The 27,322-nt window shown below is 43.6% G+C and overlaps 2 protein-coding genes across 6 annotated transcripts in view; one reads left to right on the forward strand and one right to left on the reverse strand.

Moving 5' to 3' along the window:
* The window catches only part of pias2 (protein inhibitor of activated STAT, 2), a 111,325-nt gene extending 94,974 nt beyond the window's left edge, over window positions 1-16,351 (reverse strand). For 3 of the 5 annotated variants that reach the window (XM_063042578.1, XM_063042575.1, XM_063042574.1), the window contains exon 1: window positions 16,241-16,351. In XM_063042578.1, the coding sequence (XP_062898648.1) occupies window positions 16,241-16,264 (24 nt within the window). In that variant the 5' untranslated portion in view covers window positions 16,265-16,351. Of the gene's footprint in view, window positions 1-9,040; window positions 9,303-9,520; window positions 9,539-16,240 lie in introns of those variants that run through there. The other 2 variants (XM_063042576.1, XM_063042577.1) reach the window with 2 other exon arrangements.
* Window positions 16,352-16,362: 11 nt separating this feature from the next.
* katnal2 (katanin p60 subunit A-like 2) overlaps window positions 16,363-27,322 on the forward strand; it is a 143,294-nt gene continuing 132,334 nt past the window's right edge. The window contains exon 1 of the mRNA XM_063042581.1: window positions 16,363-16,435. The gene's annotated coding sequence lies outside the window, so the exon portion shown is untranslated. The remainder of the gene's footprint in view (window positions 16,436-27,322) is intronic.

Raw genomic sequence — 27,322 nt, forward strand, 5'->3', positions numbered from 1 at the left:
TCAGGCTAACAGGTCTATAATCTCCTTTCTGCTGCCTCCCACCCTTCTTAAATAGCGAAGTAATATTTGCAATTTTCCAGTCATCTGGTACAATGCCAGAATCTATCGATTATTGAAAAATCATTTGTAATCCCTCGGCAATCTCTCCAGCTACTTCCTTCAGAACCTGAGGGTGCATTCCATCAGGTCCAGGAGACTTATCCACCCTCAGACCATGAAGCTTCCTGAGCACCTTCTCAGCCATAATTTTCACTGCACATACTTTACTTCCCCGCCACTCTTGAATGTCCAATATACTGCAGATGTCTTCACTGTAAAGACTAATGCAAAATACGCATTCAGTTCCTCTGCCATCTCTGCATCTCTCATTACAATATCTCCAGCGTCATTTTCTATTGGCCCTTTATCTACTCTCAACTCTCTTTTACCCTTTATATACTTAAAAAAGCTTTTAGTATCTTCTTTGATATTAGTCGCTAGCTCCCTTTCATAATTCATCTTTTCCTTCCTAATGATCTTCTTAGTTTCCTTCTGCAAGTTTTTAAAAGCTTTCCAATCCTCTGTCTTCCCACTAGCTTTGGCTTCCTTGTAAGCCCTTTCTTTTGCTTTTACTTTGGTTCCGACTTCACTTGTCAGCCACAGTAGAATAGCTGGAAAACAAATAAGTTTTAAGTTACAAAGGAAGGAGGGGTTTGCAGTTGGGGAAGAACAAGACAAGGCTTTCCAAGGAAAGATATCAGAGAGATTATTAAAATGACAGAGGTGATGCTGCTTTAATAAAAACATCTGGAAGAAGTACAAGTAACTATGGGGCTATAAGGAAGACTGGGATGATGCTATCACAACACATGACAGACTGCAATTCTGGCATTCATTGTAAGAAAGTTTGTACATTCCTTCTCGTGTACACATAGGTTCCCTCCGCATGTTCCGATCTCCTCTCATACTCTGAAGACATTCTGGTTAGTAGGTTGTAAATTGTAATTTGTCCTGTGATTCAATGGGTTACTGGACAGCGTGGTTCGATGAGCCTGTTCTGCATGATAGCTCTAAATAAACAACAATAAATAAACTAAAATTGCTGAATTTAATGCCAAGTACTAAAGGTCAAAATGTACCAGTCAGAAGCTGAGGTGTTCAGCTGAGTTTACAATGGGCTTCTGAGACCAGTGTAAGTGGACATGTAGAAAAAGGAGAATCAAGTGACAGGTAACAGGAAAGCTCAGGCTCACACTTGCTACAGAAAGTAAATTTCCTACAGAACAGCTACCCAGTATTCATTTGAACATCAAATGTAGTATACTAAATTGTTGTTCACAGCAGTCAAACATTTCAGTTTCACCTGGAAGGAGTACTTGGGTCCCTGCGTGATGACAAGAGGAGAAACAAAAGGCAGGTGTGGCATGTCCTGCAGTTGCACGAGAAGGAGAAACATGGTGTGTGGATTTTGCTAGTGACTCCTATCTGGATTTAGCTTACATTGCCCTCCTATTTCCTTGGAAAAGTGCATGTCAACAGGAAAGATATGACATCATGTTGAAATCATAAAGGTCCTTTGTTACATAAAACTGCCGATCGCATGAATGGACTACAATAATACACAACTGTGTAGTAGTTTCTGATTGTTATCCATGGAGGAATTCATCCAGTGTGCCTGTACACTGCCGTGTTCTTTTGATTGTAAATGAACAAAATCAATGCAGATACAGTGTAGAAAATGAACTGTCTTTATACAATGCTATCAATGATTACATCCCCTAAACCTTCATTTTCATTTTAGATGATGCAGCATCGCTGAGAATCCACCCTGGGCCCAACATATCAATGCAGCTACAAAGAAAGCACGATAGTGGCCATATTTCATTTGTAATTTGAGGAGATTTGTGATGTCACCAAAGACACTTGCAAATTTTGACAGATGTACCATGGAGAGCGTTCTATCTGGCTGCAGTACCATCTGGTATGGGTGGGGGGGGGGTGTGCTACTGCACAGGATTGAAAGAAACTGCAGAAAGTTGTGAACTCAGTCATCTCCATCATGGGCACTAGCCTCCATAGCATCCAGGACATCTTTAAGGTGCAGTGCCTCAGAAAGATGGCACCCATAATTAAGGACCCCATCACCCAGGACGTGCCCTCTTCTCATCGCTACCATCAGGAAGGAGGTACAGAAGCCAGAAGACACACACTCAATGTTTCAGGAACAGCTTCTTCCCCTCTGCCGTCTGATTTCTGAGTGGACACTGAACTTATGAACACTATCTCACTACTTATTTAACACTGATTCCCAAAGGTGGTGATGATGTACCCCAAGGGGTCACTAGGGGGAAAAAGTCATCAAGGGCGTTCAAGATTCTTTGGGGGTGGCGGGGATGTGATAAGCAGCATCAAAACTGAGACCTGAACAACTATCAGTAGAGTAGACACTTGCTAAAAAAAAAAGAGGAGGCAGCACTGGAACACCGGAAGCAAACCTGCCGAACCTGAGGATTCCTCTTGAGGTATTCAGAATGACCTTGGCTCCATATGTGCAGTCAAGAACCATCTTTGGGAATTATGAGATCTTATTTGATTGGTCAATCGCGTGAACTGTAATAGCATAAAGGTAGCCTGCAGAACACTAGCTCTATCCCGACCAACATTCAGATTCCAATCTGAATCCTTGTCAACGTAATTTTCTCTTGTTGTGATTGTCTTCATCTTGCCAACGTTGTTCCTTTGTGTGCTGCTACCATCATTCCATCTGATAGGTATTCCCAGTTTGTGTTAATTTTTTATTTTAACTTAGTCCCATTAATGATGGATAAATATGTAGGGCATGATCTCTAGGAGTCTGAAGGTGGTGAAGCCTTAAATTCTAATCCTGCTAAGAAACAGAAGCTATAGAAAGTGCATCAATATAATGTTACGTACCTGGAATATGGTTTTACTCTGTTCCAGTCAGATCAACGACACCCCAAGTGTCTTATTTGTCGTACTGTACTGTCTAGTGAGGCCATGAAACCATCAAGATTGCAGGAAAGCTTCCGTAAAAGATGAGCGAAGCATTTGGAAAACGTTGCACACTCAAGTCATTTGGTTGAATTTTTGCTTTAAGTTGACGAGAGCTTAGGAAACAAGATTGAACTTCTACATGGAGATGCGGCATACCTCACTGATCTATATGACAAAATGACCATTCCAAATATGAAACTGCAGGGTGAAAATTTCAATTTAATCCAGGCAAAGAGTGCAGTGTTCATTTTTAATCAGAAAATTGGAAATATAAAAGCAAAACATTGGGAAAAGAATGTTCTTGGTTTCCCTGAATAAACCATTAGATGTGGGACAGAATTAGGCTATTTGGCCCATCGAGTCTGCTCCGTCATTCAATCATGGCTGACCATTTTTATCCCCCTCCTCAGCCCCACTTCCCACACTTTTTCCTGAACCGTTAATGCCATGTCCAATCAAGAACCAATCAAGCTCTGACCTCCGCTGTAAATCCCACAAATACACCACCCTATGGCTAAAGAAATTTCTCCGCATCTCTATTTTAATTGGATGCCCCCTATACTGAGGCTGTGCTCTCTTGTCCTAGACTCCCCCACCACGGGAGACATCCTTTCCACATCTCCCATGTCTAGGCCTTTCAACATTTGAAAGGTTTCAATGAGATCCCCCCTCAGACTTCTAAATTCCAACAACTATAGACCCAGAGCCATCAAGTGTTCCTCACCTAACGCTTTCATTTCCGGAATCATCCTTGTGAAACTCCTCTGAACCCTCGCCAATGCCAGCACATCTTTTCACAGATGAGGAGCCCAAAACTATTCACAATTCTCAAGGTGAGGCCTCACCAGTACCTTATAAAGCCTCAGCATCACATCCTTGCTCTTGTATTCTGGACCTCTTGAAATGAATGCTAACATTGCATTTGCCTTCCTCACCACTGACTCAACCTGCAAGCTAACCTTTAGGGTGTTCTGCACAAGGACTCCCAAGTCCCTTTGCATCTCAGGTTTTTGGATTTTCTCCCCATTTATAAAATAGTTTGCACATTTACTTCTGCTACCAAAGTGCATGACCATGCATTTTCCAACATTGTATTTCATTTGCCATTTTCTTGCCCATTCTCCTGATCTGTCAATGTCCTTCTGCATCCTACCTGTTTGCTCAACACTACCTCCCCCTCCACCAATCTTCATATCATCTGGAAACTTAGCAACAAAGCCAACTATTCCATCATCTAAATTATTGATCTATGGCATAAAGTAAGCAGCCCCAATACCGACATTGCAGAACACCACTAGTTACTAATCAGAAAAGGATCCTTATATTCTCACTTGCTGCCTCCTACCAATCAGCTAATGTTCCAACCATGCCAGTAACTTTCTTGGAATACCATGGTAAGCAGCCTCATGTATGGCACTTTGTCAAAAGCCTTCTGAAAATCCAAATATACAACATCCCTGCATCCTGTTTATCTATCTTATTCATAATCTCCTCAAAGAATTCCATCAGGTTTGTCAGGCAAAATTTTCCCTTAAGGAAACTGACTTTGCCTTATCTTATCCTGTGTCACCACGTACTCCATAACCTTATCCTCAACAATTGACTCCAACACCTTCCCAAATACTAAGGTCAGGCTAACTGGTATATAATTTCCTTTCTGCTGCCTTCCTCCTTTCTTAGAATGGAGTGACATTTGCAGTTTTCCAGTCCTCTGGCACCATCCCAGAGTCTAATGATTTTTGAAAGATCGTTACAAATGCTGCCACAATCTCTACCGCTACATCTTCAGAACCCAAGGGTGCAGTTCATCTGGTTCGGGTGACAGATGTAACCTTAGGGCTTTCAGCTTTTTGAGCATCTTCTCCCTTGTAATAGTAACTGCACTCACTTCTGTTTCCTCATACCTATCAACATCTGGCACACTGCTAGTGTCTTCCACAGTGAAGACTGAAGCAAAATATCATTTAGTTCATCTGCCATCTCCTTGCCCTGTAGCCTTATCCTATACCTACGCTCATCTCTTTCTTTTTTACATACTTGAAAAAGCTTTGACTATTCACTTTAATATTGTTTGCTCGCTTGCCTTCGTATTTCATCTTTTCCCTCCTAATGATTCTTTTAGTTGCTCTCTGTATGGTTTTAAAAGCTTCCCAATCCTCTATCTTCCTGCTAATTTTTGCTTTATTGTATGCCCTCTCTTTTGATTTTACATTTGCTTTGACTTCCCTTGTAGAAAGTCATGGAGGGATGGTCTACTGAGATAGTGTGGGTGGACATCAGAAACAGGAAAGAGGCAATAACTCTACTGGGTGTTTGTTTTTAAATAGACCCCCCCCCGCCATATTAACAGGGATATTGAGGAGCAGTCAGGGAGGCAGATTCTGGAACAGAGCAATAATAATCACCTTGTTGTGTTGGGAGATTTTAACTTTCCTGATATTGATCGACATCTCCTGAGCGCAAGGGGTTTAGCTGGGATGGAGTTTGTTAGGCGTGCTCAGGAAGAGTTCCTGACACAATATGTAGATATGCCGACAGAGGAGAGACTGTACTTGATCTGGTATTGGGAAATGAACCTGGTCAGGTGCCAGATCTCTCAGTGGAAGAGCATTCTGGAGGTCATGACCACACTTTATCTCCTTCACCTTGGCGCTGGAGAGTGACAGGAGCAGACAATTTGGGAAAACATTTAATTGAGGTAGGGGGAAATGTGATGAGATTAGGCAGGAACTTGGGAGCATAAATTGGGAGCAAATGTTCTCAGGAAAATGCACAGCAGAAATGTGGCAAATGTTCAGGGAACATTTGCTTGGAGTTTTGCATAGGTATGTTCCACTGAGGCAGGGAAAGGATGGTTGGGTTAAAGAACCATGGTGTACAAAGTATGAAGAAAATCTAGTTAAGAAGAAAAGTTTACGAAAGGTTCAAGAAACTAGGTACTGTTAGAGCTCTAGAAAATTACAAGGTTGCCAGGAAGGAGCTTAAGAATGGAATTAGTAGAGCCAAAAGGGACCATGCAAAGGCCTTGGTCAGCAGGATTAAGGAAAACCCCAAGGCATTCTACAAATATCTGAAGAGCAAGAGGATGAACCGTGTGAGAATATGACCAATCAGGTGTGATTGTGGAAATGTGGGCATGGAGTCGGAGGTGGTAGCAGAGGTACTTAATGAATGTTTTGCTTCAGTGTTCACCAGGGAAAAAGACCTTGGCAATTGTGGGGATAACTTACAGCAGACTGAAACACTTGAGCATATACACGTTAAGAAAGAGGATGTGCAGAAGCTTTTGAAAACCACTGTTAGATATGTCACTGGGACCGGATGAGATATACCTCAGGCTACTGTGGGCATGTGGCCAAGTGGTTAAGGCATTCGACTAGCGACCTGAAGGTCGTGAGTTCGAGCTCCAGCCGAGGCAGTGTGTCGTGCCCTTGAGCAAGGTACTTAACCACACAGCGCTCTGCAACAACACTGGTGCCAAGCTGCATCAGCCCTTGCCCTTCCCTTGAACAACATCGGTGTCGTGGAGAGGGGAGACTTGTAGCATGGGCAACTGCCGGTCTTCCATACGACCTTGCCCGGGCCTGAGCCCTGGAGAGTGAAGACTTTCCAGGCGCAGATCCATGGTCTCGCAAGACTAACGGATGCCTTAAACTTAAACTGTGGGAAGCGAGGGAGGAGATTGCAGAGCTTCTTGCAATGATGATTGCATCATCAATAGGCATGGGAGAAGTGCCGGAGGATTGGAGGGTTGCAAATGTTGTTCCCTTGTTCAGGAAAGGGAGTAGAGATAACCCAGGAAATTATAGACCAGTGAGCCTGACTATAGTAGTGGGCAAGTTGTTGGAGAAGACTCTGAGGCGGGATTTAGGAGCATTTGGAGAGAAATAATCTGATTAGGAATAATCAGCATGGCTTTGTCAACTGCAGGTCGTTTTACAAGCCAGATTGAGTTCTTTGAGGACATAACAAAACCCACTGATGAAGGTAGAGCAATGGGGGAGGGGGGGGAATGTAGTGTATATAGATTTCAGTAAGGCATATGATAAGGTTTCCCATGCAAGGCTCCTTCAGGAAGTAAGGAGATATGGGGTCCAAGGAGACCTTGTTTTGTGGATCCAGAATTGCTTCATCCACAGAAGGAAAAGGTTGGTTGTAGATGGTTTGTATTCTACAAGGAGGTCGGTGACCATTGGTGTTCTGCAGGGATCTGTCCAGGGACCCCCTCCTCTTTGTGATTTTTATAATTGACCTGGATGAAGAAGTAGAAGGGTGGGTTAGTAAGTTTGCTGATGACACAAAGGTTGGGGGTGTTGTGGATAGTCTGGAGGGTTGCCAGAGGTTACAGCGGGACATCAATAATATGCAGAACCGGGCTGAGAAGTAGCAGATGGACTTCAGCCCAGATAAGTGTGAAACGGTTCATTCTGGTAGGTCAAATTTGAGGACAGAATATAATACTAATGGTTAGACTATTGGAGTATGGAGGGTCTGAGAGATCCTGGAGTCTGTGTCCACAGGACATTCAAAGTTGCTGCGCAGGTTGACAGTGTTGTTAAGAAAGCATATGGTGTGTTGGCATTCATCAACCGTGGGACTGAGTTCAACAGCCGTGAGGTAATGTTACAGCTATACAAGACCTTGGGTAGACCCCCTTGGAGTACTGTGTTCAGTTCTGGTCAGCTCATTACAGGAAGGATGTGGATACTATAGAGAGAGTGCAGAGGAGATTTACAAGGATATTGCCAGATTGGGGAGCATGCCTTATGAGAATAGGTTGAGTGAACTTGGCCTTTTTTCCTTGGGAGTGACGGAGGATGAGCGGTGATCTGATAGAGGTGTATAAAATGATAAGAAGCATTGACCATATGGATAGTCAGAGGCTTTTTCCCAGGGCTGAAATGGCTAACACGAGGGGACATAGTTTTAAGGTGCTTGGAAGTAGGTTCAGGGAGGATGTCAGAGGCAAGTTTTTCCACACAGAGTGGTGGGTGCGTGGATTGCACTGCCAGTGAAAGTGGTAGAGGCGGATACAATAGGGTCTTTTAAGAGACTCCTATATAGGAACAGGGAGTTTAGAAAAATAGTGGGCATTCCAGTAAGGAATTCTAGGCAGCTTCTAAAGTAGGTTGCATGGTCAGCACAACATTGTGGTCCAAAGGGCCTGTAATGTGCTGTAGATTTCTATGTTTTACTGAGCCCCCTCTTCTCCTTCTTTCCCTCTGCACCACGGACCCATGCTCAGTGCCAGTAACCCGGTCTCTGTGGCACTTCCCTGGGAGGGCATCCCTCATAACAGTATCCAAAATGGTATATTTATTATTCAGGGAAATGGCCACAAGCGTGCTCTAACTGCCTATTAACATTTCCATTTCTCCTGACGGTCACCCAGCTGCTCGCCTCCTGCAACTTCGGGGTGACTACTTCCCTGTAACTCTGATCAATTACCACCTCACTCTCCCGTACAAGCCGAAGGTCATCCAGCTGCTTCTCCAGTTCCCTAACACGGTCTTCAAGGAGCTGCAGCTGAATGCACTTCATGCAACTGTAATTCTCAGGAAGATTCCGGGTCTCCCAGGCCTCTAACGTCCAGCATGAAGAACACACAACGGCCATTTACTACACCAGGTACAGCAAGAGAAAAAAAAGCCTAACAGAAACTTACCCAAAGCCAACACCTGAGCCATAGCCTGACACTCCTACTCTCATCACTCGCCTACTCCCAACAATGACTGTCCCACTAATCCCTTCTGTACTTCTACTTAACTCACTGTGCTCTGCACCCACCGGAATGAGCCCGAACACCCACGAAGCTCTCCCTTTAAACAAGCTTCGCCGACCTGTGAGAAACCTCCTCGCTGTGCTCTGCTTCTGCCACTGATTGGAGCGCCAGAATGAACCTGAATGCCCGTGAAGCTCTCCTTTTAAACAAGCGTCGTCCACCTGTGAGAAACCTCGTCGCTGTACTCTGCTACCACCGCTGATTGGGCTGTCAGAATGAGCCCAAACACCCACGAAGCTCTCCTTTTAAACAAGTGTCACCAACCTGTGAGAAACCTCCTCATTGTGCTCTGCTACCACCGCTGATTGGGCCACCGTAATGAGCCTGAACGCTCGCAAAGCTTTCCTTTTAAACAAGCGTCACCAACCACAGCACTCTCTTTCACAGATGATTATCTGCAAGAGTACTGCTACACCCACAGTCACCGAGGGATTTTTAGAATCGATTCAAGGATTTGAACAATCTGGAAATTCCATACTGGGTAATTAACCCATTGCTTTGCAAGGTGGAAGAGTGGGAAGAGAGCCTGTAAGAAGAAATTATTGAAATTCAAAATGATGAAGAAGCAAAAATGCCAGCTTTCTTGGTACATGGCTACTTTCATACAAAATTTCCTGGTCATTGGAGAAGAGCCAAACTGTTCTTCATTGCACTTCCACCCTCCTACCTTGTTGAAAGAGCCTTCAGTGCAGCGAACCACATACTCACAAGAAACAGAAACCGCTGGGACATTGTAACACTCACAACACGCTGGAGGAACTCAGCAGGTCAGGCAGCATCCGTGGAAAAGATCGGTCAACGTTTCGGGCCGGAATCCTTCATCAGGACTGTAGGGGGAAGGGGCAGAGGCCCTATAACGAAGGTGGGGGGAGGGTGGGAAGGAGAAGACTGGTAGGTTCCAGGTGAAAAACCAGTAAGGGGAAAGATAAAGGGGTGGGAGAGGGGAAGCAGGGAGGGGATAGGCAGGAAAGGTGAAGAAGGAATAGGGGAAAACACAGTGGGTAGTAGAAGGAGGCGGAACCATGAGGGAGGTGATAGGCAGCTGGGGGAGGGGGCAGAGTGAAATAGGGATGGGGAAGGGCGGGGAGGGAATTACCAGAAGTTGGAGAATTCTATGTTCAAACTATTTTAATTCCACATCCCATTCCCATTCTGACATGTCTATCCACGGCCTCCTCTACTGTAGAGATGAAGCCACACTCAGGTTGGAGGAACAACACCTTATATTCCGTCTGGGTAGCCTCCAACCTGATGGCATGAACATCGACTTCTCTAACTTCCGCTAATGCCCCACCTCCCCCTCCTACCCCATCCGTTATTTATTTTTATACACACATTCTTTCTCTCACTCTCCTTTTTCTCCCTCTGTCCCTCTCACTATACCCCTTGCCCATCCTCTGGTTCCCCGCCCCCCTTGTCTTTCTCCCCGGACCTCCTGTCCCATGATCCTCTCATATCCCCCTTGCCAATCACCTGTCCAGCTCTTGGCTCCATCCCTCCCCCTCCTGTCTTCTCCTATCATTTTGGATCTCCCCCTCCCACTTTCAAATCTCTTACTAACTCTTCCTTCAGTTAGTCCTGATGAAGGGTCTCGGCCTGAAACGTCGACTGTATCTCTTCCTAGAGATGCTGCCTGGCCTGCTGCGTTCACCAGCAACTTTGATATGTGTTGTTCAAACCAAGGGGCTGGAGACTACCCAGTCGGTATATGAGGTGTTGCTCCTCCAACCTGAGTTTAGCCTCATCATGGCAGTAGAGGAGGCCATGTATGGACATATCCGAAGGGGAATGGGAAGCAGAGTTGAAGTGGGTAGCAACTGGGAGATCCTGTCTGTTCGGGCGGACAGAGCAGAGGTGCTCGACGAAGCGGTCCCCCAATCTGCGTCGGGTTTCACTGATGTAGAGGAAGCTGCACCAGGAGCACCGGATGCAATAGATGACCCCAACAGACTCACAAGTGAAGTGTTGCCTCACCTGGAAGGACTGTTTGGGGCCCTGAATGGTGGCAAGAGAGGAGGTGTAAGGACAGGTGTAGCACTTATGCTTACAGGGATAAGTGCCAGGTGGGAGATCCGTGGGGAGGGACGTGCGGATCAGGGAGTTGCGGAGGGACCGATCCCTGCGGAAAGTAGAGAGGGGTGGAGAGGGAAAGATGTGCATAGTGTTGGGGTCCTGTTGAAGGTGGCAGAGGTTGTGAAGGATATTGTGCTGGATCCGGAAGCTGGTGGGGTGGTAGGTGAGGACAAGGGGAACTCTGTCCTTCTTGTGGTGGCGGGAGGTTGGGCTGAGGGCCGAAGTGCGGGAAATGGAGGAGATGCGGGTGAGGGCATCATTGATGACAGCAGAAGGGAAACCACGATCCTTAAAGAAAAAGGACATTTGAGATGTCCTGAAACGGAAAGCCTCATCCTGGGAGCAGAAGCGGCAGAGACGGAGGAACTGGGAATAGGGAATGGTATTTTTGCATGTGGCAGGGTGGGAAGAGGTGCAGTCGAGGTAGTTATGAGAGTCAGCAGGCTTGTAGAAGATATCAATGGACAGTCTGTCTCCAGAGACGGAGGCTGAGAGATCGAGAAAGGGGAGAGAAGTGTCCCACATTGGGATTTCAGGCTTTTGCTGTCACAACTTGAACTAGACATTCCAACTCTTGCTTAAAACAACCAGCAAGCTCAATGATCACTTTGATATCAAAGCTGCTGTACAGCGCAGAGGTACTGCGTAAGCTGGGTTTAAAGAGAAATAAAAATTTAAAACAACCATTTTTCTCATGTTAGCATATGGTAAGACATGGTTTTACACTATGGGGGCGGGTATCAGAAAGTATATTGTGCCTAAGAGGGGCACTGGCATGTATGAAGGTGCTTTTGGGGGGCGTTGCCAATTATGATGTGCTTTGGGGGGGGGGGCGCGTTGGGCTAAAAAAGGTCGGGAAACTGATTTAACATATATATTCACAGATATTTTTATTATTATGTATTGCATTGTATTGAGGAATTGAGGATATAAAAGAATAATTTTGAACCTTTGTAACCTCTGGCTAAAAGAATAACTGGCACTGAATAGGAATTTTTGAACTGAAGTAACTCTGTCTTCAGCAGTTAGCTAAAAAAACCAGTTTATACTGGTTCTCCCTTGGTGTACAGAGAGACAATGGGAGTTTGATAACATTGTACCCTCGTTTGAGTAGGGGGGAGGAGGACTCACCGATAAGGACAGGAATGAATATCCATCTGTAATTAAGTCAGGGCCAAGCAAAGGGGATAACTGATAAGGACTGGACAGCACATCCATCTGTCATTATGCCTTGATTTAGCGGACTCTCTTGTCTAAGTAATTAAGTTTTGCACCAACAGACTTGGTGGGCGTACCAGTTCTAACAACATCTTGCAATGGTAACCTGACTAAGTGGGCCCACTCGTCGGATGGTGGCAGTACTTACGTGCCTTCCCTTCGACAACTGGGTCTCAAACTCCTGCAGGGGGGTGTGCAATAAACTATTGTAACTATAAGAAGCTGGTCTTCCGAGTTTTATTCAGATTCTATTTTAACAGTATGCTGCCTCAAAAACAACAAATTTCACAACATATGCTGATGATATTAAACCCAGTTCTGATTCTGATCGTCAATACCTTCAAATTCTTCAAAAGTTCCTAACTTATAGTAGTGAAATCATTTCATTTTCACTCTCAGATGTTTCTGGCATCCTTAAACCTGAATGTTGGAAACCACAGTGAGCAAAGCAGTTCTGAATTGTCTTACTACTTGTTTCTTTCAACAATCAGTGACAAAAATCACTGCTTTTTGAACACAAACATACAAAAGTGATGCTGTATAAAAACTTAGTTTCAAGCACTGTGTAGATCCTAATGACCACACGTGCACGTGACTGATGCTGGTTAGAAACTTCCAGCACAGGCTCCTGTCCCAATTGAGCAACAATGTCTCAAGTAATCAACTGCCAGATTAACTGATGACCCAATCCATTGTAATCTAGGTAGCAGCCTTTGTGAAGAGGATACAGAAGATGGAACTGTAAGGAGATCGCCAAGGTTGTTAGTTCCTAAATGAAGTGCTGTCTGTGGAGGAAGATGGAATTAATCAAGAGAGCTGAAGAAAACATTCGTTCACCCTAAAGTTTAAATGAGGAAAGTGCACCTCATTTAGTCAAAGTCTAAGCAAATTTATTATCAAATTAATACATATCACCATATACTTCCTTGAGATTAATTTTCTTTCAGGCATTTATAGGAAAATAAAATACAGTAAAATCTACAAAAAACTGTACATAAATAAAGACTAGCAAACAACCAACCTGCGAATTTAAAAAAATACTGTGAACATGAGTTGTAGAGTCCTTGAAAGGTTATAGAATCAGTTCAGAGTAGTGATGATTGAAGCTTTTCATGCCAGCTTGGTGGTTGCAACTTGCAAAGTAATAACTGTTCCTGACGTGTGAACCTAGGGAATTTAGGTCTGAAAATCAAAAAAGTAGACTGTAGGATAGTAGGATGTGGATGCTATGGAGAGAGTGCAGAGGAGATTTGAAAGGATGTTGCCTGGATTGGGGAGCATGACTTACCAGAATAGGTTGAGTGAACTTGGCCTTTTTTCCTTGGAGCGACAGAGGATGAGAGGTGACCTGATAGAGGTGTATAAGATGATGAGAGGCATTGATCGTGTGGATAGCCAGAGGCTTTTCCCAAGGGCTGAAATGGCTAACACAAGGGGGCATCGTTTTAAGGTGCTTGGAAGCAGGTACAAGAGGGATGTCAGAGGCAAGTTTTTCCACAGAGAGTGATGGGTGCATGGAAGGCATTGCCAGCGAAGGTGGTAGAGGCGTATACAATAAGGTCTTTTAAGAGATTCTTAGATAGGTACATGGAGCTTAGAAAAATAGAGGGGTATACGGTAGGGTAATGCTAGGCAGCTTCTAGAGTAGGTTACGTGGTCAGCACAAAACTGTGGGCCGAAAGGGCCTGTAATGTGCTGTAGATTTTTTGTGTTTCTAAGTCTGAAAACAAAAGTCCAGAGTGAAGTAACAGAGAGGTAAAGTTAGACATCTTCAGTGTTGATGAACAACCTTTGGTCCTAATAAGGTTCAAGGGCATCATGGGAATGAGAACCAGAAAAGAGCCAAGGATAAAATTTAATAAAAAACAATGGTGTGGGGCCAAGAAATGAAGGATATTTTTGAGTATAGATGGATTATTAAATGTGGTAAATCTGTTTCTATACCATAAAAATTATTTCCATTTGAGCAATGACAAAAACTTAGTGTATCATCATGAAGGATCCCACCCACCCCACTCATGGACTGTTTGCCCCACTCCCTTCAGGAAGGAGGTTACGTAACATTCACACCAGGACCACCAGATTTCATAAACAGTTACCTTCCGCAAACAGTACAGTTGATCAACATCTCCACACAGTAACCAATACCCACACTACTTTATCATTTCCTGTTAAGAGTCACCATAAGTACAGACACTCCTGTGCTTAATGTCACTTTATGGACATACAATCAATGTATAATAGCTATCTTATGTAATTATATTTATTATTTTTTTCATTACTATTGTGTTCCTTATCTTACTGCATTTTATTTTTGTGCTTCATCAGATCTAAAGTAACAATTATTTCTTTCTCTTTTACATTTGTGTGCAGGAAATGACATTAAACAATCTTAAATTTTAAACTCCTCACCAATTGTTAAAAACATTTACTTGCAAACCAATTTAAAAGCTTAATGATGCAAATGTTTGTAGGTATCAAATCCACAGTGGTGAAAATGCACCTTTAATCATCATCATGCAAACATCACTTTGTGGCAAGTCAAGTAACTGCATGCTCCTGGATCTACTTAGCATAGTAAGTTAGGCTCCATCATAAAACACCTCTCCAATCCAACATAAATTCAGAACAATTTGCTCCTGCTTATTGCAGTGAGCAGATTCCTAACCAATACTTCTCATTAGCCAACAATACAAATACTGTGGGTTCCGGTTAATAGGGACACATCGGGATGAATATATTTTGGCCAATTAAGGGACGGCCACAGTTATTTTCACTTATTTAGTGATAAAGTACTGAGTCCGCCACCCAGCAATCCTCCAATTTCATCCTATCCCAATCATGAAACGATTTACCTGGGTCACCTGTACTGTAAAGCATTGTACTAACTGCTGTGCTGCCATGTTGCCTTCTTGGACTGCACGGGTTCCCTCCCGGCCCAAGACGGACCAATTGGCAGATGAATTGGTCACTGTAAATTGTTCCGTGATTAGGCTTGGTTAAATTGGGGATTACTGGGCAGCATGACTTGAAGGGCCTGAAAGGCTTATTGTGCGCTGTATCTTAATAAAATATCTTAGGTACTTTTCAATTTCCTGCTATTCTTGTCTTTCAAGGAAAAAATGCCCTTGTGGCCATATTTATGTCACACAATGCTCTTTCAAATATTTTTCAATGGAAAAAAAGTTAACTTGATCTATTTGGCTTCAAAATAACATTTGAGATATGACATTTGAAACACTAGAAATGGGGCAGAAATCCTTTCAGCCTTCAACTTTAAGGCAATTGTGCATTCTAATCTGTTTTGTTTAAAACAAGTTTTGAATGTAAAACATTTCTAGAGCTAGATTTTTTTAAATAACAGGCTAACAGATCCAATTATCTAGCAAAGGGTCTGCAGTAAGATTGTTCTGTGTAAGAAAAGCAATTTATGGTCTTTACATATCCAAAAGGTAGCTGTTCATTACTGACAACTGAGCAATAACAACTTTTTGATACAAACAGTAAGAAAAAGACATAGCAAGTGGACATCTTTTAAACATATTACACATTAATGATTTTTTGTCAGAACCAAGAAATGTTTAAATATTCTAATTTGGCTAGTTTGATGGAAGGTCATTCTCCTGTACTGCCTGGTTTGCTGAAATTCTCATTTTCTGTTTTTAATTCAAATTTACAACTGCAGCTTTTGCTTTTCCATTAACATCTGTCCTAGTGGGGGGGGGGGTGAAAGAGGAGGCAAAATCCTGCACTGAAATACGTCCTAGAAAATATGTTTGCAGGAAAAAAAGAGTGAAGCGTCAAAGTCACTGGCAACAACGAGATCTCCCCCACAGCGCGCAAATGCGCGGCTCTCCCCGAGAGACAAACATCCAATAAAATTTACGTTGTCCACACATTTAGAAAAAGAATCGAAACTGAGATTTTTTGAAAAAGATATAGTCTGGAGTTAGCATTAATAAAATTCCGACGGAGATGAGCCCTGCAGACCAGGCGGCCCGAAAAACCTAACTCGCAGAGACAACATTTCAGTCAGCTAATAAACCGCGTGAAAAAACCTGCGGATAAAAGTCGACAATTGAGGGGAGACTCGGGATATCTAAATGCGAGCCGCCTGTCGACATTTACGCGCCCTCCCCCGCCGCCGGCGTCTCCCCCACTTCATCCACTCACCCTTAACTCGTCAAAATCCGCCATCTTTCGGCTCCTCCCATTATGCACTGCGCGCGGCGGGAAGTCACGTTCCTCCGGCGGGTGGCGGGCATACGCACGCGGGGGCGCGCACGGGAGCTGGAGGGAATTCGAGAGAGGAGTACAGGGAAGAGAGGAATGAGTTGGCTTTATTTCTCACATCCTTCATATACATGAGTAAAAATCTTTACGTTACGTCTCTGTCTAAATGTGCAATTGATAGTAATTTGTAAAAAATAGTATGTACATTCGGACAGTCAATATAACATAGAAATACAATTGTGTCAGCATGAATGAATCAGTCTGATGGCCTGGTGGAAGAATCTGTCCCGGAGCCCGTTGGTCCTGGCTTTTATGTTGCGGTACCGTTTCCCGAATGGTAGCAGCTGGAACAGTTTGTGGTCGGGGTGATTTGGGTCCCCAATGATCCTTGGGGCCCTTTTTTACACACCGGTCTTTGTAAATCTCCTGAATAGTGGGAAGTTCACATCTACAGATGCGCTGGGCTGTCCACACCACTCTCTGCAGAGCCCTGCGATTGAGGGAAGTACAGTTCCCATATCAGGCAGTGATGCAGCCGGTCAGGATGCTCTCAATTGTGCCCCTATAGAAAGCACTTAGGATTTGGGAGCCCATACCAAACTTCCTCAACCGTCTGAGGTGAAAGAGGAGCTGTTGTGCCTTTTTTCAGCACACAGCCGGTATGTACAGAACACGTGAGATCCTCAGTGATGTAGATGCTGAGGAACATAAAGCTGTTCACCCTCTGGGCCCCAGATCCATTGATGTCAATAGGGGTTAGCCTGTCTCCATTCCTCCTGTAGTCCACAACAGCTCCTTTGTTTTTGCGACATTGAGGGAGAGGTTGTTTTCTTGACACCACTGTGTTAGGGTGATGACCTCTTCTCTGTAGGCTGCCTCGTTATTGTTTGAGATTAGGCCAATCAATATAGTATCATCAGCAAATTTTAATTAGTGGATTAGAGCTGTGGGTAGCAACACAGTCATGGGTATACAGAAAGTAAAGGAGGGGACTTAGGACACAGCCCTGAGGGGCAGAGGTGAGGGAGCCCACTCTTACCACCTGCCGGTGATCTGACAGGAAGTCCAGGATCCAGCTACATGAGGCAGGGTGAAGGCTGAGGTCTCTGAGATTCTTGACAAGCCTGGAGCGAGTTATGCTGTTGAATGCTGAACTGTAGTCCAAGATCAGCATTCTTGGACTACAGTTCAGCATTCAACACCATAAGAGGGGGGAGGGATAGATAGGAGGGTGAGGGTTTGAGAGAGGGAGAGGATAGATAGAGGGGAGATTGATAGAAAGGGTGGGGAGAGGGATAGAGAGAGTGCAGGAAAGGGATAGAGAGAGGGGAGAGTGTTAGGGGTAGAGATCGGGGACAGGACAGATTATGGGGTGAGGGGTATAGGGAGTGGAGGGAGAAGGATAGAGAGAGCAGGCGTGAGAAGTAGAGAGAAGGGGATAAGGATAGAGAGTGAGATACAAGGATAGAAGGAGCGGTGAGAGAGACTCAGGTGTGAGGGAAAGAGAGAGAGGAGAAGGATAAAGAGAGGAGGGACAGGATTATATGGAGGGGGAGAGGGACAAAGAAAGGAGAGCAGGATACAGAAATGGGAAGAGGGATAGAGGGTGGGATAAGGATAGAGAGTGGGCTGAGGGATACAGAGAGCAGGGAGAGGGAAGCAGAGTGGAGATGGATAGAGGGGGGAGAGGGATGGATAGAGGAGGGGAGAGATAAAGGAGAGAGAGAGCTGGAGAGGGATAGAGTGTGGGAGGGAAAGAGATAGAGGAGGGGTGGGAGATGGAGAAAAGGGGGAGAGGGTGAAGAGAGGGATAGAAAGAGAGTGATAGAGAGGGGGAAGAACCAAGAGAGACGGATATGGGGGAGAGGGATAGATTGAGGGAGGGTGGAGAAAGGAATACAGAAAGGGGAGAGGGAGAGAGAGGGGAGATGATAGAGAGAGGGGAAGGGAGAGAATGAAGATGGATAGATATACAGCATGGACGTGGATCCATTTTACTGTTAATAAAACCCTTTCAGTATTTACTCTACTTCCAGTCTTTTGGAGTAATTGATAGTGCATCAACCCTTTCATTCCCGGAATCGTTCTTGTGACCCTCCTCTGAAACCTCTCCAAGCCTGCACATCCTCCTTAGCTACTAGCATGCAGATCCAACCGGCTGTTGTTGGAGTAGCAGCGCTTTTATAGGTGCTCCTATTTAATTTCCTCTTTGCTTTGTGATGAGTCGTGCTAAAGCTACTGAAAAAGAAGAGGACCCTCAAAGAGGAGTGAGAGAAAGAGAGAGGGGAGAAGGATAAAGAGAGGAGGGAGAGGGTTATATAGAGGGGGAAGAGGAGGGGGAGGGGGTTCATTTGCTCGTCATTATCATTTGAGTTAATTGATGGATTCTCCACAATCTAATTGTAAATTTTTTTTGGTACTTTCTTTTTTGCTGGCGGTTTGATGTTTATATTCAGAAGCTTTATGTATGACGCATGGCTCTGGGGGTGAACACCTAATGGGATTTTTCTTTTTTCCCACTTTTCTTGCTTAGTAGGGGTTTTTTCCCATCACAAAATTTTTTCAATCTTTATATAATGTTTTTTTTCTTGAGACATTGTGAGTGTTGTTTACTTCGATGTACTCGTGTTTATTTTGAAAAAACATAATAAAAAGATTTGAAAAACAGAACAGGGCTCCAGAGATCAAGACAGCGAAGTGGAAGGCTGAAGAACGGTTACAGGACTGCCCTGAGTCATTGGACTGGACTGTGGTCAAGAACTCATCTGAACACCAGGGTTGATACAGAAACAGCTGTGGATGAGTGTGTCCCCACGAAATTGATTTCCTGTAACCTGTAGAACCAGGTTCTCCAGAACCTGCTGAGAGTCAGAGCACAGGCATTCAAATCTGAAGATCAAGAATGCAACAAGAGTTTCAGATATGATCTCCAGAAAGCCATCTCTCGGGTGAAGTGAAGATTCCAGACTAAACTGGAATCAATGAGGGATGCTCGACAGCTGTGACAGGGTTTGAATACCATAACCACCTACAAAGCTAAATCCTGCAAAATAGGGGACAGCAGAGCTTCCCTTCCAGATGAGCTCACTGCCTTCTATGCTTGCTTTGACCACCAGGACAGGGAGGAACCATCGCAGCCCCGATATCAACGATGATCCTTTGGTCTCAATATCTAAAGGTGACATAGTTATTGTCATAATCATAGTTTATTGATCCCGAGAGAAATTGGTTTTCGTTACAGTTGCACCATAAATAATAAATAGTAATAGAACCATAAATAGTTAAATAGTAATATTGAAATTATGCCAGTAAATTATGAAATAAGTCCAGGACCAGCCTATTGGCTCAGGGTGTCTGACCCTCCAAGGGAGGAGTTGTAAAGTTTGATGGCCACAGGCAGGAATGACTTCCTATGACGTTCTGTGTTGCATCTCAGTGGAATGAGTCTCTGGCTGAATGTACTCCTGTGCCCAACCAGTACATTATGTAATGGATGGGAGACATTAACCAAGATGGCATGCAACTTAGACAGCATCCTCTTTTCAGACACCACCGTCAGAGAGTCCAGTTCCATCCCCACAACATCACTGGCCTTACGAATGAGTTTGTTGATTCTGTTGGTGTCTGCTACCCTCAGCCTGCTGCCCCAGCACACAACAGCAAACATGATAGCACTGGCCACCACAGACTCGTAGAACATCTTCAGCATCGTCTGCCAGATGTTAAAGGACCTCAGTCTCCTCAGGAAATAGAGACGGCTCTGACCCTTCTTGTAGACAGCCTCAGTGTTCTTTGACCAGTCCAGTTTATTGTCAATTCGTATCCCCAGGTATTTGTAATCCTCCACCATGTCCACACTGACCCCCTGGATGGAAACAGGGGTCACCGGTACCTTAGCTCTCCTCAAGTCTAACACCAGCTCCTTGGTCTTTTTCACATTAAGCTGCAGATAATTCTGCTCACACCATGTGACAAAGTTTCCTACCATAGCCCTGTACTCAACCTCATCTCCCTTGCTGATACATGTTTTCAGACACCACCCGATGCATGCGGGCTGCCTTCAAGAGAGTGAATCCAAGGAAAGAATCCGGTCTGGACAGAGTACCAGACTGAATGCTGAAGACCTATGCCGACCAACTGGCTGATGTATTCAGGATACCTTCAACCAGAAGTGTGTGGTACCCACCTGCTTCAAGCAGGCTTTAGTCATACCAGTGCCCAACAAGAGCATGGTAACCTGTCTAAATGACTATTGCACAATGGAAACAACAGGAATTCTGCAGATGCTGGAAATTCAAGCAACATACATCAAAGTTGCTGGTGAATGCAGCAGGCCAGGCAGCATCCCTAGGAAGAGGTGCAGTCGACGTTTCAGGCTGAGACCCTTCGTCAGGACTAACTGAAGGAAGAGTGAGTAAGGGATTTGAAAGTTGGAGGGGGAAGGGGAGATCCAAAATGATAGGAGAAGACAGGAGGGGGAGGGATAGAGCCGAGAGCTGGACAGGTGATAGGCAAAAGGGGATACGGAGGTCCGGGAAGAACAATGGAACTTACATCCACAGTGAGATCTTGTTGGGTCTTCACATATCCCTGGCACATCTGGACAGCAAAGATGCATACATCAGGATGCTCTTTATCGATTACAGCTCAGCATTTAACACCATCATCCCCTCAAAACTAATCAGTAAACTCCAAGGCCTCAATACCCCTTTGTGCAACTGGATCTTGGATTTCCTCAGTTGTAGACCCCAGTCAATTCAGATTGGCAAAAACATCTCCACAGTCTCCATCAGCACTGGAGCACTGCAGGACTGTGTGCTTAACCCCCTACTCTATTCACTTTACACCCATGACTGTGTGGCTCAGTACAGCTCCAACACCATATACAAGTTTGCTGATGACACCACTGTTGTGGGCTGTATCAAGGGTGTGATGAATCAGCGTACAGGAGGGAGAATAAAAACTTGGCTGGGTGGTGTAATAGCAACCACCTCTCACTTAATGTCCATAAGACCAAGGAACTGGTTGTAGACTTCAAGGGAGGGAAACCAGAGGTCCATGAGCCGGTAATCATCGGAGGATCAGAGGTGGAGAGGGTCAGTAACTTTAAATTCCTGGTGTCACTATCTCAGGGAATCTGTCTTGAACCCGTCATATAAATATTATTCTGAAGAAAGCACAACAGCACCTCTATTTTCTCAGGAGTCTGCAGGGGTTTGGGATGTCATCAAAAATATTGGCAAACTTCTTTAGATATATGGTGGTAGGTGTGCTGACTGGCTACATTATGGCCTGGTATGGGAACACCAATGCCTTTGAAAGGAAAATCCTACAGAAGGTTGTGGATTTGGCTCAGTACATCACGGGTAAAACCCTCCCAACCGTTGAACACATCTACATGAAACATTGCTATAGAAAAGCAGTATCCATGGTCAAGGATCCTCACCACCCAGACCATGCTCTTTTCTCGCTGCTGCCATCAGGTAGAAGGTACAGGTGCCTCAGGACTCTCACTACCAGGGTCAAGAACAGTTTATTCATTCAGGTGTCTTGCCGTTTGGCGTGGGTGAGCAGGTCTGTCCATCCATCACAGCCCCTGACCCTCCGAATTGTAGTTGCTGCCTCCCCTATTTCTAACCATGATGTTATTCCAATCATCATTTTCATTCTCTGTTTGCCTCTGATTCTTTTTCCTTCCAGCTTTCCAGTTGTAACTAAATGTTCTAACGTCTCTCTTTGCATGACGTGTCCAAAGAATTTTGATTGCTGTTTTCTGATTTTTTTAAGTAATGTATGTTTTGTTTTCGTTCTCTGTCGAACTTCTTCGTTGGATATCCTGTCCGTATATGATATGCCTGGCATTCTTCTGAGGAATCACATCTCTGCTGCATTGATTCTTTTTCCCATTGCATTTGTGATGGTCCATGACTCGCAGCCATACATCAACATAGGATGGATGTAGCAGCTGAGAGTTCTAAGGTGGATGTCAATTGCTATTTTCTTGTTCATTCGGATGTTTCTCATTTCTGTAAATGCTGTTCTTGTCATTGCTATTCTTGCTTTTATGTCTGTTTCACATTTGCCATCAGATGTTACCCATGATCCAAGGTATTTGAAGTTGTGAACTTGTTTCAGGATTTCATTTCCCAATTCGATCCTACAGTTTGGGATAGCAGGTTTCTTCGATATTACCATTACTTCAGTTTTCTTTTTGTTTAAGGTTAGGCCAAGTCTTTCTCTCTCTGTATTGATGGTAGATACTAGTTTCTGTAAACTTACTTCACTGTTTGCTATCAGTACTGTATCATCCGTATAGCGGAGGTTGATGATATTGTATCCTCCTATACTTATTCCAGGTAGGTCTTGTATGGTTCTCATGATGTTTTCACTGTACAGAGAGAACAGGTCTGGTGATAGAACACAACCCTGTCCGACTCCTCGCTTTATTGGCTGATATTCACCAATCTCGTTGTCTATCAGTATGGCTGCACTTTGTTGCCAGTAGAGATTCCTGATTATTCTTAGATCTTTTCCATCGATATTAATATCTTTAAGCATTTTCATGATGACTTGGTGTTTCACTGTGTCAAAGGCTTTTGTGTAGTCAATGAAACAGAAGTATAGGTCTTGTTGTACCTTTCAATAATATTCCTGAGAATGTAAGTGGTGTTTGATGTTCCCTTGCCTTCGACAAAGCCGCAATGTTCTTCACTGATCTCTGGTTTAATTTTGTTTCTTATTCTGAGCACGATGATTCTAAGTAGAACTTTTGTGAGGTGGCTCATTAAACTAACTGTTTTGTGTCCACACTCTGTTGCATCTGGATTCTTGGGCAGTGCAATGAATACTGTCTTTAAAAGATCTTCTGGTACTTTGCCACTGTTGTATATTCTATTCAATAAGATTGTTAATTTCTCTACACCAAAATCTTCTAGCGCTTCATACAGTTCAACCGGAATGTTATCTGGTCCTGATGATTTCCCCTTTCGCATTTTCTTCACAGCATGTTCCACTTCTTCTTTCAGTATTGCTGGGCCCTCGTTGTTGTTGCCAATATCAAAGTTGTCTTCTCGGTCTTTGTCGTTGTATAGGTCTTTGATGTATTCTGACTATCTTTGCATTATTTTTCCTTTTTCCATAATTGTAGAGTTGTCTTTTGCTTTTATACATTCTGTTGTTGCCCCACTTTTCTTCTGATTTGTGACCTCTTTGATCTCGTGCATACGTTTGCTGTTGTTGGTCTTCTGCAATTGTTCTATTTACTCACACTGGTCCTGAAGCCACTTTTCTTTTGCTTCCTTGCACTTGGTTGTGACCTGTGCATGCAAGGATACGCAGGCTTTTTCGTTTTCCTTACATTTTCTTCTTTGTTCCATAAGATTCAGAATTTCTTCTGTCATCCATTTCTTTTTAGCTTTTTTCTGTTGTTTGGGAATCACCTCTTGTGCTGCATGTGTTACGCTGTCTCTGAGGTTTTCCCATTGCTGTTCTATAATAGTGATGTTTTGTAGAGCCTCGAATTTTGTTCTTCACTGTTATTTGGAATTCAATTTTGATGTCACTGTGTTTTCTCAAAAGTCCCAAATTCAGCTTTGGCTCTACTCTTGGTCTTTTAAGCTTTTTGAGTCTCAGGTACATCACGCTGATTATTGATACGTGATCACTGTAGCAGTCTACGCCCAGATATGTTTTGTACCCCTCAACTATCAGGCTCTTGAACTCATTTAAGGACTCTGTTATATTGTAATTTCATCCTCATTATTGATTGCTATTTATTTATATCTGCATTTGGACAGTTTGTTTACAGTTTATAGTTCCAGATATTTACAGTCACTGTTCTATAGATTGCTAAGTATGTCTGCAGAAAAAGAATCTCAGGGTTGTATGTGGAGATATGTACGTACTCTGATAATGAACTTTTGGACTTTGAACTTTGAATGTTAATGAAACTAAAATTAACAAAATTAAATGAAGTTAAACGGAATTAAGCAATCAACAAAACGACATCACCCCAACTTGCTCCCTATTTCTAAACTAACCAGTTTGACTCTAAAATGCATGAACACCTAATTAAAACCTTTGCTTCTATCACGTCACCATTCTCATGACTACCTACCATAATAAATCTAGGAAACATGCAACACAGAATACAATGCAGATAGAAAACAGATACATAGCTCATCTGCTCCAACCAGGATATGAAATTTTGGAAGAAAATCATAACACATCAAGGAACTTAATAACTAAAACTAAAAGTTATAGTAATGAAGAGCACAATTATAGTTATGATCTATCACCACTCTACGGAAGGCAATCACCAAAATAAGAATAAAGGCAAACCAAAATTTTATGGGGCCAGTTCATAAATGTGAAGGATCTGAGAATGCAAAAATATTTTTAAAAATTCATTGGATGAAGTTGTTATTTTTGTTTTACATTCAAATGGAACCTCTAGCACCTCGATAGTACTCTACAAATAACAGTTCAGTTTGAGTGCCTCTACAATGTTCTGTGTAATAATAATGACATTAGCTTTCAGACGAATGATGTAGAAGCACTATATACAATTCAAACAAAATGATTATACTTAAATGGAAATTAGAGTCATAAGACAAAACAGGACAGAAGCAGGTGTCTGTGCTTAACCATTAATCTGCCGAGTCTTACTGACTTGCACCAAGACCCTAGCTCTCCACGTACCCATCCAAATTTTGTTAATGTTGAAATCACACCCACATCTACCCCGTGTTCCACATTCTCAGAATAACTACTCAGAACAAATTGCTGGATGATCCAAGTACAACTGGAAGTTTACGTTGTTGATGCCAATGACAAGCATGGCATTCAGTGAACTTTCGCTCTGTAGACTGAACACTCATGAGTAAATCCAGGACTGAATGGCATGTCATATGCTGAGTGTTTGATGGCTCTGAGCCTGTATTCAATAGAATTCAGAAAAATAAGGGGGGACCTCATTGAAATCTATCTCATGGTGAAAGGCTTTTATAAAATGGATGTGGAGAGCATGTTTCCAGTGGTGGGACAGTCCAAGACCAGAGGACACAGCCTCAGAATAGAGAGGTGTCCTTTCAGAACAGAGATAAGGAGGAATTTCTTTAACCAGAGAAGGTGAATCTGTAAAATTATTTGCCATAGGCAGCCTTGGAGGCCAAGTCTTTGTGTATATTTAAGGAAGAGGTTGGTAGTTTCTTGATTGGACAGGGCATGAAGGGATACGGGGTGAAAACAAAAGAAATTACTTTAGTCAGAGGGTGGTAGATCTGTGGAATTTGTTGCCACAAGCGGCTGTGGAGGCCAAGTCATTGGGTATATTTAAGGCAGAGATAGATAGGTTCTTGATTAGCCAGGGCATCAAAGGCTATGGGGAGAAGGCAAGGGGGGAGGGATGACTGGAAGAATTGGATCAGCCCATGATTGACTGGCGGAGCAGACTCAATGGGCCGAATGGCCTATATCTGCTCCTATATGTTATGGTCTTATGGTCTTATGTGCCTCTATCTCAGTGAAAAAGTTAATATTAATGCCCCCAGTATCCTAAAAACCAGTAATGATATGAAAGAAAAATAACTGTAGTAACATTTGAGAATAGTAAATTGGCAATTTGAGGGACAGTGAAAAGTTTGCCTTGCTTATTGTTTGTACAGATCAATTCATTACCATAGTGCTTTGAGGCAGTACAAGGTAAAACAGTAACAGGATGTCGTGTTACAGTTAAAGAGGACGTTCAGTGCAGATAGGCAGTAAGGGACAAGGTTATAACTAATATATCTGTATATATCAGCACCCCTGATAGCACCAACCACTCTCTGTGTAACTAATGTATCTGTATATATCACCACCCCTGACAGCACCAACCACTCTCTGTGTGACTAATATATCTGTGTTTACACCACCACCCCTGACAGCACCCACCACTCTCTGTGTAACTAATATATCTGTGTTTACACCACCCCTGACAGCACCCACCACTCTCTGTGTAACTAATATATCTGTATATATCACCACCCCTGACAGCACCCACCACTCTCTGTGTGACTAATATATCTGTGTTTACACCACCCCTGACAGCACCCACCACTCTCTGTGTAACTAATATATCTGTGTTTACACCACTCCTGACAGTACCCACCACTCTCTGTGTAACTAATATATCTGTGTTTACACCACCACCCCTGACAGCACCCACCACTCTCTGTGTAACTAATATATCTGTGTTTACACCACCCCTGACAGCACCCACCACTCTCTGTGTAACTAATATATCTGTGTTTACACCACCACCCCTGACAGCACCAACCACTCTCTGTGTAACTAATATATCTGTGTTTACACCACCCCTGACAGCACCCACCACTCTCTGTGTAACTAATATATCTGTGTTTACACCACCCCTGACAGCACCCACAACTCTCTGTGTAACTAATATATCTGTGTTTACACCACCCCTGACAGCACCCACCACTCTCTGTGTAACTAATATATCTGTGTTTACACCACCGGACAGCACCCACCACTCTCTGTGTAACTAATATATCTGTATATATCACCACCCCTGACAGCACCCACCACTCTCTGTGTGACTAATATATCTGTGTTTACACCACCACCCCTGACAGCACCCACAACTCTCTGTGTGACTAATATATCTGTGTTTACACCACCCCTGACAGCACCCATCACTCTCTGTGTGACTAATATATCTGTATTTACACCACCCCTGACAGCACCCACCACTCTCTGTGTGACTAATATATCTGTATTTACACCACTCCTGACAGTACCCACCACTCTCTGTGTAACTAATATATCTGTGTTTACACCACCACCCCTGACAGCACCCACCACTCTCTGTGTAACTAATATATCTGTATATATCACCACCCCTGACAGCACCCATCACTCTCTGTGTAACTAATATATCTGTGTTTACACCACCACCCCTGACAGCACCCACCACTCTCTGTGTAACTAATATATCTGTGTTTACACCACCACCCCTGA

Source organism: Mobula hypostoma, chromosome 3, assembly GCF_963921235.1.
Source record: "Mobula hypostoma chromosome 3, sMobHyp1.1, whole genome shotgun sequence".
In the NCBI taxonomy this organism is placed as follows: Eukaryota; Metazoa; Chordata; class Chondrichthyes; order Myliobatiformes; family Myliobatidae; genus Mobula; species Mobula hypostoma.